The sequence below is a fragment of the Molossus molossus genome, unplaced genomic scaffold (genome assembly GCF_014108415.1).
Source record: "Molossus molossus isolate mMolMol1 unplaced genomic scaffold, mMolMol1.p scaffold_m16_p_12, whole genome shotgun sequence".
Lineage (NCBI taxonomy): Eukaryota > Metazoa > Chordata > Mammalia > Chiroptera > Molossidae > Molossus > Molossus molossus.
The window spans coordinates 53,445,310-53,457,673 of record NW_023425347.1 but is presented as its reverse complement, the minus strand read 5'-3'; the positions used below and the strand labels follow the sequence as shown (position 1 = coordinate 53,457,673).

The 12,364-nt window shown below is 35.2% G+C and overlaps 1 protein-coding gene across 1 annotated transcript in view; it reads right to left on the bottom strand.

Annotated features, from left to right (window-relative positions):
* Nucleotides 1-1,168: 1,168 nt before the first annotated feature.
* Nucleotides 1,169-12,364, bottom strand: part of DNAI4 (dynein axonemal intermediate chain 4) — a 98,295-nt gene continuing 87,099 nt past the window's right edge. Inside the window, exons 13-16 of the mRNA XM_036257343.1 lie at nucleotides 12,100-12,221; nucleotides 3,784-3,882; nucleotides 2,936-3,162; nucleotides 1,169-1,424 (exon numbers count right to left, since the gene is read on the bottom strand). Of these exons, the coding sequence (XP_036113236.1) occupies nucleotides 1,175-1,424; nucleotides 2,936-3,162; nucleotides 3,784-3,882; nucleotides 12,100-12,221 (698 nt within the window). The 3' untranslated portion in view covers nucleotides 1,169-1,174. The remainder of the gene's footprint in view (nucleotides 1,425-2,935; nucleotides 3,163-3,783; nucleotides 3,883-12,099; nucleotides 12,222-12,364) is intronic.

The following is a 12,364-nucleotide window of genomic DNA, read 5'->3' as shown; positions in this document are numbered from 1 at the left end:
CAGTACTCAATAGTCCCTTTGTTTCCCTGGCCAGTTTGGCTCAGCGGTTAGAGCATCGGCCTGCAGTCCAGACAGACCCGGGTTTGGTTCCCGCTAAGGGCACCTGCTTCGGTTGCAGTTTGTCCCCGGCCCTGGTTGGTCGTATGGGTGGCAGCCACTCAATGTGTCCCTTTCACGTTGATGTTTCTCTCTCTCTCTCCCACTCTATCAACAAAAATGTCCTCGAGTGAGAATAAAAAAAACCCAAAAAAACAAAAAAAAAACTTTGTTGCCCTAGCCAGTTTGGCTCAGCAGTTAGAGTATTGGCCAGAGGACCAGAGAGTCCCAGGTTCGGTTCCCGGTAAGGGCACATACCTCGGTTGCAGTTTGTCCCCGGCCCCGGTTGGGGTCATGTGGGTGGCAACCAGTCAATGTGTCTCTCTCACATAGATGTTTCTCTCTCTCTCTCTTCCTGCCTCTCTCCCTCCCACTCTATCTGAAGATAAATGCAAAAAAAAACAAAACAAAAAATTTTGTTGATTTGATATATGAGAATATTATCACATTTTAATTTAATGTAATAGATTTTGTTTCTTTAATTATTAGTGAGGTTGGATTTTAAAATATAATTTACTAGTCATTTTTTTGGTGTGTATGAATAAGTTTCTAATCATTATCTACTCTCTTTTGGAGTGTTAGTGTTTTTTTCTTATTGATTTGTAAATATTTCAATATTTTTAACATGTTTGTTGTATTTACTGTAATATTTGCCGGATTACTCCTTAAAATAGAAATTTAAACATAAGAAATAGGAAAAAATTGAAAAGCTATCTTAAGATAATGGACAACAAAGTTTTGGTATTTGAAGATGAGAGAAAGGGAAGAGGAAAATGCTAAACCAGTAGAAACAAATGCCTATTTTAGGAACATTGGATAATATCTAAAAACATTATTTCTTATACAATTCTTTGAATATTTTCAGTAAACTTTTCCAACTATATTTAACAGTTATTATGCCCTAAATATACACGAGGCACAATTTCAAGTTCTTCCATATAACATTTATAAATATGCTCAACAATATTATTATTACTCTTGTTTTACAGCTAGAGAACATGAGACTCAAAATAAGTCTAGGAATCATACCTAGTAGGTAGTAACTCTTGGGAATTATATTTTTTTCACCGCACTACTCTTAAGATATAAGAAATGTAAATCCCTTGTATAACACAAAACTGCAACTAAATAAAACCATAAAATTACTAAATTTGTTACTTTTGGGTCTTACCCGGCCAGAATCCAAAGCAATGGGCATATTTCTCAGTTCATACACAGCAACCTGTCCATCACTGTCTCCCACTAGAAGGCATTCTGTTTGTTTAGCAAAGAGAACAGTTGTGAACTTGATTCCAGGGTTAGCAACATGTACAATTAGAGGATCCAAACTGTAATAAAATATTGTATTTGTAAAATCAATTATTAATGTTCTTTATATATTCAGACTTAGAAAAGAGGTGGGATCATTTAAGTAGCCATTTTATATATTAGTCATCTCATACTTAAAAATAAATTGCTTTGTGATATAATCCTTGATTTTGGTTCAAGCTGTTTTATAGAACAATACATGACAAAATTTTAGTTATTAAATGATTAACTTCTAAGAAAACATTTTTCCATTAATAATAAACCCATTACATTTTTCATTATTTATTTTAAATTTTTATTTATTGATTGATTTCAGAGAGGGGGGAAGGAAGAGAGAGCAAAACATAATTTATTATTCCACTTCTTTATGCAGTCCTTGGTTGCAATGTTCCCTGGTCGGGAATAGAAGCTGCAACCTTGGCATATCCAGACAACACTCTAACCAACTGAGCTACCCAGCCAGGGCATCATTTATTTTAAACAAGAATGATTTTCCTTGCTCCTTCTGCTAAAATGTAGCATAAAGATATCCAATATTGCCCTGGCTGGTTTGGCTCAGCGGTTAGAGCATCAGCCCGCAGACCAAAGAGACCTGGGTTCAGTTCCCGCTACGGGCACATACCTCGGTTGCAGTTTGTCCCTGGCCCTGGTGGGGGTCCTGTGGGTGGTGACCACTCAATGTCTCTCTCTCTCTTCCTCCCTCTCTCCCTCCTGCTCTATCTGAAGATAAATGCAACAACAAAAAAAATGTCCTCGGGTAAGGATAAAAATAAATAAATAAATAAATAAATAAATAAATAAATAAATAAATAAATAAATAAAATTCTAAAAAAAAAGATATCCAATATTTTCCGATTGACATGGAATCATTAAACACTTTATTGCAACATTATATATACTTGCATATAAAAAGAATGGGTGTAGATGACACTCTAATAACTTTGGTGTAACACCTTAAATCAAAGATTTTAATTAAATACATTCTCCTTTGAATATGTTTTGAAACAAAGTAAGAGAATAAGCAAATATTATTTTGTTCCTTTTCTTTACCTTATTATAGAAAATCTTTAGATTAAAAAAATTAGTTCCCTCTCTGCATTCGTCTATAAACCAGGCAATTAAAAAGAATTAAAGGTAGTTATGATATCATATATCAGCCTGTAATTTGAGGAGATGAATAATATGATCTAGTTTTATTCAAATATTTATAAAACCACAGAATTAATTAACATGAATATAGCATCCTGCCATAGTTCTTTATTCTTAAAGGACTCTCATAGTATATACTGTTACTTCTTTCAAAGTAAATACAGGGTGTGACAAAAGTAGGTTTACAGTTGTGGGTACACAAAACAGTTTATTCTTGTCTTATTATTTATTAATTATTGTATTATTTTCCATATGAACAACTATAAACCTATTTTTGCCACATCCCATACAGTTCTCTCTAACCAGTGTCAAAACTATCAGGTATCATTTCATTTGAACTGCTTCTACCAGAAACATCCCTAAGAAAAATGTTAACACTTACGTGCTGATGTGAAGGTCCCAAACCTCCACTCTGTTCTCATTTGCAGCTGCAAATATATAGGATGATTTTGGAGACCAGGCAACATCATAAACAACATAAGTAGTTGGATAAAAACTCAAAAATGGCTTGGGATTCTCCTGTTGCCATATAATAACACCCCAATCTGCAGAACAGCTTAAGAACACATCATGACAAAATGGATTCCATGCTATTTTATACACTGGACCCTTCAATAAAAAAAAATTAATTAAAACACATAGTTAAATAGCATTTAATATCTGAGACTTTAAACTTTACCAACAAATTTGAAATGCTAAGATAACTAGAAGATTTATCTACCATGTATTACTGTATGGGTATTATTTTAGCTGAGAAAAAGGTCATGAATGGAATCTTCTCTAAATTATGCCATACAAAAACATAAAAAAGAGTTGATACAATACTCACTAAATATTAATACATATTATACATATTTACTAAAAAATATAAGGAGTATTAAAAAATAAATGAAGAAAATTTAGATGGAACAATCATAAAAGATACGGAAACTAGGTATATGCAACAGACAGTTTTACTTTGGGATCAGCATGCTATCATGAGCAAGGTCTTTCAGATGCAAATAAAAATTGTGACTTCCGTAACATGCAAAAACTTGAGGATATTTAGAAGCCAAATAAAATGCCTCACACATTATTGGTGGTTTCCATATACGAAAACACTTACTTTGAGTTGGTATTTAACTTTGAAGTTGTAAATTTATTGCATATTAAAAATACTGTGTATAATAATATTATTGTTTCAGAAATATTAAAAGATAAATTTTCCATACTTACTATAATTAAACTTACCTTATGTCCTCTGTAGGTTTCTAGGTATTGTTCATTGTATGAACAAGAACATTTGTGAATATGACCTTCTTCAGTGCCAGCCAAATATATATTTGTGTCCTATAACACAAAAAAATCAAAATGCATTGATTTTTGGTACATTGGTAAATGTGCTAACTAGAAGATTAGGTCACTTAATCTATATTAAATCAATTCAAGAACAAAAACTAGAAATATTATCTTAAAGATAGTTGTCTGTTATCTTTTTCTTTCTATCATGATTTTACAACAATGAAACTACCTGGAGGCCTACTGTGCAAAGAAAATATAGATTTGTCCTTTGCTGCAATAGAGAATAGAATTTAGCATCCTATCTAGAAATTACATGGCTTAAAATGTGGAAGAAACTTTTTAACCCTTAGAGCTATCTGACACTGGAGAGAACAGTTCAGGGAAATAATAAGTATTCTTTCATTAGAACTAGTCAAGGAGAAGACAGACGACTTAATAACTATTTATGTATATAATGCTGAAGAAATGGTTCTTGCTGGAAAAGAGAAATTGAACTAGATGGTGTCTCAGAAGTCTGTATGTATTAAATAATGATTTTAAATGTATTTCCAATAGTGAAGTCACAGTCAAAAAGTCTAAAAGTAAGTGTTCTATGTCCTAATTATGTGGGGTCAGAATCACCCAGGAGCATTTTAGAAGTGCACAATCTCAGGCCTTACCTGAGACCTACTGAATCAGAATTTGCATTTTCATAAGATTTCCAAACAGTTTATATGTATATTAAAACTTGAGACACACTGCTCTGATGTACACCAGTACTTAAGAATGCAACTACTGCCCAGGCCAGTTTGGCTCAGCGGTTACAGCATCGGCCTGCGGTCCAGAGAGACCCGGGTTCAGTTCCCGCTAAGGGCACAAACCTCAGTTGCAGTTTGTCCCTGGCCCTGGTTGGGTTGTGCAGGTGGTAGCCACTCGATGTGTCCCTTTCATGTCAATGTTTGTCTCTCTCTCTCTCTTCCTTTCTCTCCCTCCCACTCTATCTGAACAAAAAAATGGAAAAATGTCCTCAGGTGAGAATAATAATAAAAAAAAAAAATGCAATTACTAGATCATAGGGTATATGTAGTTTTAAATTACACAAAAAGTACATTTTTCTCCCCAAGGTAGTATTCTAAATTACATTCAGCAGTAAATAAGTTTCCTTTGACCCACATTCTCTTCAACAGTTGGTTATATCAGAAATCTTAAATTTCGTCATCTATTAAGTGTAAAATTATACCTAATGATTGTGAGTGCTATTTATATGAATATTAACAATGTTGAGCACACTTTTATTTCTTCTTCTGTTCATATCTCTTGACTATTTTACTAATAACCTTTCTCTTTTATATTTATTTGTGTGTGTTCTTTATGTATTTTATTACATATGCTTTATTTATTAAATATGTTGCAAATATCTTCTCCTAGTGATTGGCTTTTTATTTTCTTTAGTATCTTTTGCTAAATAATAGCTCTCATTTTAATGTAGCTGGTATTATAGTATATATATACAAACAAAAAAATGATCCCTGAAAGTATAGTCTTAACATACACACACATATATCACACTTTTTTATGCTTTGTTTAAGAAGATTTTTCTTACTTTGAGGTCATAGAGATATTCTCTTACATTATCTTCTAAAAGGTTTTGTGTATATGATACAGTAGGGATCTGATTCTACTTTTTATGTGGATAATGATTATCCCAACACCATTTATAAGTAGGTCAACTTTCTCTAGAGGTCATTGTCTGAAGTGGGGTTTCTCAATATATAAACTCAGAGACTCAGATTTCCACACAAGAGATATATTCAGGTGTTCTCTCAGTAACTACCACTTTGAGGGAAATAAGAATGGGTAGAGATTTAAGTTGAACTATAGTACAGCTGTAACAGAGGGCTCAGCACAATCTATAAGAACTCTGTAGTTGAGATACCTTTTCAGAATCCTACCTCTAGGCAAGGAGGCCAGACATATTACAACCACCCTAAACACACACTAATAAACTAGTCAAGCAAGATAATAGACTCAAACCAAACCATATCAATAATCAGACTAAATGTAATTGGTCTAAATATCACAATTAAAATGCAGAGATTGTAAGATTGCATAAAAAAGCAAGACCAGCTATATACTGCTACAAGAAACATACTTTAAATATAAAGCTATAAACAGATTAAATGTTAAAGAATGGGAAATGGTAAACCATGAAAACACCAGTTAAGAGAAAGCTGGATTAATACTAATATTAATATTAATATCAAACTGAGATTTCAGAATAAACAATATTACCAGTTATAAATAGTACTATTTCATAACAATAAGAGTGTTAATTAATTAAGAGATTATAATAATTTTAAACATTTATGTACCTAAAATAAAGCTTCAAAATACATAAAGCAAAAACCGAGAATTACAAGAAAAAATAGAAAAATCCATAATTATGGTCAGAAACTTCAATACCTCTATCTCAAAATTGATGGAAGAAATAGGCAGAAAATAATCTAGGATATAGTAAAATTGAACAACACCATCAATCAGCTTAACCTGATTGACACTGATAAAACACTCTAACAATAGCAGAATGTATATTTTTCTCAAGTGCACAGGGAACATTTACCAGATTTGTTTTAAAACCCAGATTACATTCTGGGTTTTAAAACAAATCTCAAAAAATTCAAATGGATTCAGTTTTTTTGAAAGTTTGTTTTCTGCTGATGATGAGATTGAATAAGAAATCAATTATAGAAAGATCCTTGGAAAACCGCAAATATTTAGAAGCTAAATAACATGTTTCTAAATATCTTGTTGATCAAAGAAGAAATCAAACGAGAAATAAGAAAGTATTTTAAGTAGAATGAAAATTTAAATTTAACATATCAGTTTGTGGGGTGCTACCAAAGCAGTACTTAGGGGTAAAGTTATAGCACAATTGCCTGTATTGGAAAATAAGAAATATCACAAATAAATTATCTCAGCTTCCACATTAAGAAACTTGAAAAATAAGAGCAAGTAAAACCAAAATAGAAGAAATAAAATAATAAATGTCAAAGTATGAATCAATGATATAGAAAAAGAATAACAAAAATCAGAGAAATCAAAAGCTGGTTCTTTGAGATCAATAAAATTGATAAACTTCTAGCCAGACTAATCAGAGAAAAAGAGAAAAGACATAACATTAGGAATTAGGTAATATCATTACTATTAAAGGATACTAAGGAAACATTGTTATGTCATTAAATTTAACAAATTTAATTTAAAAAATACAAATTCCTACATTTATACAATGGAATACTATGCAGCAATAAGAAAGTAACATCTCTTACCCTTTGAGACGACATGGAGGGACCTGGAGAGTATTATGCTGAGTGAAATAAGCCAGTCAGAGAAAGACAAGTACCACATGATCTCACTTATTTATGGAATATCATGAACAGAATAAGCTATTGATCAACATAGATCCAGAGACACGGAAGTAGGAAATAGACTTACAAACCTCAGAGGGAAGAGATTAACCAAAAAACTGTTATGCATATATGTATAACCAATGGACACAGACAATAGTCTGGGGAAAGCAGGAGGAGGTGGGAGCAGGGAGAAGGAGGTCAATGGGGCAAATAAAAGGGGGACATCTGTAATACCTTCAACAATAAATGGATTTTAAAAAGAAAGAAAAAAATTATCAGCTTAAAAAAAAACCAAATTTCTTGAAAGACACATATTACCTTACTCAAGAAGAAACAGATATTTTAATAGCTCTGTATCTATTAAAATTTAAAGTTTTAGTTAAAAGTTAAATTTCTTTCCAAAAGAAAACTGCAGGCCCAAATTCTTTATTATGGCTATCAAATATGTAAAGAAGAATAATACTAATTGTATACAAATTCTTTCAAAAAAGTAAAGAAGAACCAGGCCAGTGTAGCTCACTGGTTGAGCATCAACCCATGTACCAAAAGGTCACCAGTTTGATTCCCGGTCAGGGCACATGCCCAGGTTGTGGGCCCGAGCCCCAGTGGAGGGCATGCAGGAGGCAGCCAATCAATGTTCTCTCTCACCAATGTTTTTATCTCTCTCTCCCTAAAAGATTAATAAAGAAAATATAAAGAAGAGAGAATACTTTTTAACTCATTCTGGGAGGCCAGGATTACCCTGATACAGAAACCAAAGACATCACAAGAAAAGAAAACTATACACCAATATCCCTTACAAAGATGTAAAATACTAAACAAAATTTTAGCATTATTAAATCCAATAGTATATTAAAAGGGTAAATCATGAACAAGTGTGTTGTAGGACATTTGCAAATGTGTCAGAAGATCTTTGTCTTTTTAACTTTTAGTATATCAATAAATATTTTTTTACTTGTCAAAAAAAAATCAACCAATGGACTTCCGGTCAAGATGGCGGCATAGGTAAATGCAGTATCGCATCCTCCCACAACCACATTGAAGTTACAACTAAACTACAGAAAAACCATCATTCAAAACCGCCTGAAATCAAGCTGAATGGAAGTCCTACAACTACAGAATTAAAGAAGCAGTCACAATGAGATTGGTAGGAGGGGCAGAGGTGGAGGGGCTGGTCCCACACCCACATGTGGCAGATAAAAATCAGGATGATACCTCGGCTGGGAAGGTCCTAACTGAGGACTGAGGGGTCCCTGTCCCACACCAGGCACCCCGCTCAGGGTCCCAGTGCCATGAAGAGAAGTCCCCATAACTTCTGGCTGGAAAAACCAGCGGGAACTGAGGCTCAGGGAGGCTGAGGCGGCTGGAGCCCCAGGCAGCTCCTCTTAAAGGGCCCGTGCACGAACTTATTGGACTCACTCCCTCTAAGCTTGGAGGGGAGGCAGCTCGAGGGGCGCCAGAGACATACAGGGAAGAACTGAGCTGTTTGGCATTGGAGTAAGGGCTGGAGAGGGGGCTTTCTCCGGGACAAACATACTGTCAGAGGCCTTTATTCCTTTGGTGAGCCCTTCCCTGGGGCAGCAGACAGCCGCCATATCTGGGACTCCAGCAACCTGGCTCACACTGGTAGCCCTGCCCTGGTGATTCCCTGAGGCCCCGCCCCACCCAACTTTCAGGCCCACCCAAGCTGTTGCCAGTTGCTTAACCATAGGACTGGCCTTTCTTGGATCCTGCTTCAGGTTTTCCTAAATTCTTTCAAACAAGCAGCATCTGGTCTCAGATAGCCCCATACCTCTCGTTAAGTAATATACAGAAGCAAACACAGGGAGGCAGCCAAAATGAGGAGACAAAGAAACAGGTCCCAAATGAAAGAACAGAACAAAACCCCAGGAAAAGAACTAAGCGAAATGGAGATAAGCAACCTAACAGACGCTGAGTTCAAAATACTGTTTATAAGGATGCTCAATGAACTTAGTGAGAATCTCAGAGAACTTAGTGAGGACCTCAAGAGCATAAAAAAGGACCAGTCAGAATGAAGGATGCAGTCAGAAATGAAGGAGGCACTAACTGAAATAAAAAATAATTACACAGATTCAGTAGTAGAGTAGGTAAAGCCAAGAAGCAAACCATTGATTTGGAATATAAGGAAGCAAAAAACACCCAATCAGAATAGCAAAAAGAAAAAAGAATCCAAAAAAATGAGGAGAGTGTAAGGAGCCTCTGGGACAACTTCAAGCGTGCCAACATTCGCATCTTGGGGGTGCCCGAAGGAGAAGAGAGAGAACACAAGAAATCGAAAACCTATTTGAAACAATAATGGCAGAAAAATTCCCTAACTTGGTGAAGGAAACAGACATACAAGTCCAGGAAGCACAGAGAGTTCCAAACAGGATGAACCCCAAGAGGCCCACACCAAGACATATCATCATCAAAATGCAAAAGGTTCAAGACAAAGAGAGAATCTTAAAAGCAGCAAGAGAAAAGCAGTTAGTTACCTACAAGGGAGTTCCCATAAGACTGTCAGCTAATTTCTCAAAAGAAACTTTGCAGGCCAGAAGGGAGTGGCAAGAAATATTCATAGTGATGAAAACCAAGAACCTACAACCAAGGTTACTCTATCCTGCAAAGCTGTCATTTAGAATCAATGGCCATATAAAGAGTTTCCCAGACAAGAAAAAATTAAAGGAGTTCATCACCACCAAACCGTTATTATATGAAATGATGAAGGGTCTTTTTGAAGAAAAAGATAAAATATATGAACAAACAAAATGGCAATGAATACATATCTATCAACAACTGATTCTACAAACAAAATGAACAGGCAGAACAGAAATACTCTCACAGATACAGAGAACATTTTGTTGGTTGCCAGATGAAAGGGGGTTGGGGGAATGAGTGAAAAAGGTGAGAAGATTAAGAAGTACAAATTGGTTGCTAGGCTGACAAACTTCAAAGGGAAAGGGGGTTGGGGGTTGGGAAGAAATAAACCAAGGAACTTATATGTATAACCAATGGACACAGACAACAGTATGGGAAAAGGCAGGAGGGGGCAGGAGTGGGAGGAGGGAGTCAATGGGGGAAAAATGAGGAACATTTGTAATACATTCAACAATAAAGATAAAAAATAAATAAATAAAAATAGCATCTTTCCATTATTAAAAAAAAAAAGAAATCAACCAATGTAATTCACCATGTTAACAAACTTTAAAAGAAAAACTATAGCCCTGGCCAATTTGGCTCAGCAGTTAGAGCATTGGCCCATGGACAAAAGGGTCTCAGGTTTGATTGCTGGTCAAGGGCACATACCTGGGTTGCAGGTTCGATCCTCAGCCCCACGGGGTCTTGTGGGAAGCAACCAATCAATGTGTCTCTCTCACATCAATGTTTCTCTCTCCCTCCCTCACTCCCTTTCATTCTCAAAAATCAACAGAAAAATATCCTCGGTTGAGGATTAACAAAAAGAAACAGAAAAGAAAAACTATATAATCATACCAACAGATGTAGAAAAAAGCACTTGAGGTAAACACAACATCCATTCATGATAAAAATAACTCTCAACAAATTTTAGTAATGTACTGGGACCTCCTCCACCTAATTAATTACACCTACTTTTAGCTTACAGTATACTTAATCACACTTAATAGCAAAAGATTGAATGCTTTCTCCATAAAATCAGGAACAAGACAGGGATGTCTGTTTTCACCAGTTCTATTCATTCTTGTGCTAGAGGTTCTAACCAATGCAATCAGGCAATAAAAAGAAATAAAAGGTAACCAGATTAGAAAGAAAGAAGTAAAAGTCTTTATTTACAGACTACATGATTGTCTTGAATTCGTTCCACCAAGGAACATTTCTAGGACACCAGACTAGGGCTTCTCAACCCAGACATTTTTGACCAGCTAATTCTTTGTTTGGGGGCGGGAGATGGTGATGGTGCTTGCATTGTGCATTAAAGGATGTTTCGCATCTCTGGATTCTGTTCACTAGACAGCAATGGCACTCCTCCCCATGCCCCACCTCCTAAAGTACAACAATAAAAAATATCTTAAGACATTGTGGAAGTTCCCTGGTTAGAAAATACCCACTGACTTGCTCACATTAAGAACCATTTTTCTAGAGCTAAGGTGAAAAGTAGAATATAGGAATTTAAGAATACAGGTCGTTAGAATATGACAGCAGTGTTATAAAAGTGAAACACAATAAAGGCCCAAGCTACATTACCAAGTAATAAGCTTGGGCTGGAAGAAGTGGTACAATAAGACTTAAATACCATTTGGGTGATAGGACAGAACAGAGTAGGAGCTCAAGTTTTGGTTTGGATAATTAGGTAGATGATGGCGACACTAAAGAGATGATCATATTCCATATCAGAAAACATGAGGATATGTTTTCGTAGAATGGCTGAATTTCTGACTCCAAAAACCTCCAGATAAAAAGAATTTTAAAAAGTTCTTCAAATGTGCATTGATTTGATTCTGGTCTTGATAAGTGGTCTTCCTGATCCCCAGAATCATGAGTAACCATGCACATTTAGGACGTAGAGGACTATATAGTACATTTGGTCTCCATCAGTATCATGAAGCAGCAGAGCTCACAAGACAGGCAAGGAGGGGCCCTCAGTAAACATGCAGTTGTAAAGAGGATCCTGCCACTGTTCCTCAGAAGTATAGACCTTTCCTCTGGAAAGTAGATAAAAACAGTACAGTCAGCTGGAATATGCCATTCTGCCTTAGGTTGGCAGCTACATTTGTTATTTTTTTAGTTACAAGGCATAATATTAATTAACATGCTGACCTTTTGTCTTGCATTATATCTTAATACACTTCAATTATTGGAAGTCATTATATGCAATAGTAAATAATGGATTGAAACAATTTACCTTGGGATGAAAAGCAAAACACATTCCAGGAGCCTGTCGAGATATCAAAGCTTCACCTTTCTTTTCCTTTTCCACTCCTTTTTTGCTGAAGCTGGTAGTAGTTCGTTTCAAATGCATCAAATCTTTATTTAAAGAAAAAATATATTACATTTCTTAGCCCCCCCCCCAAGGGTTTCAAATTTTGGAGGTTGCATAGGTTTTTATTTTCTTCATGGGAAAATAAAGTTAGTGTTATTTCACCATTAGATCTGTTTTTTCATAGTTC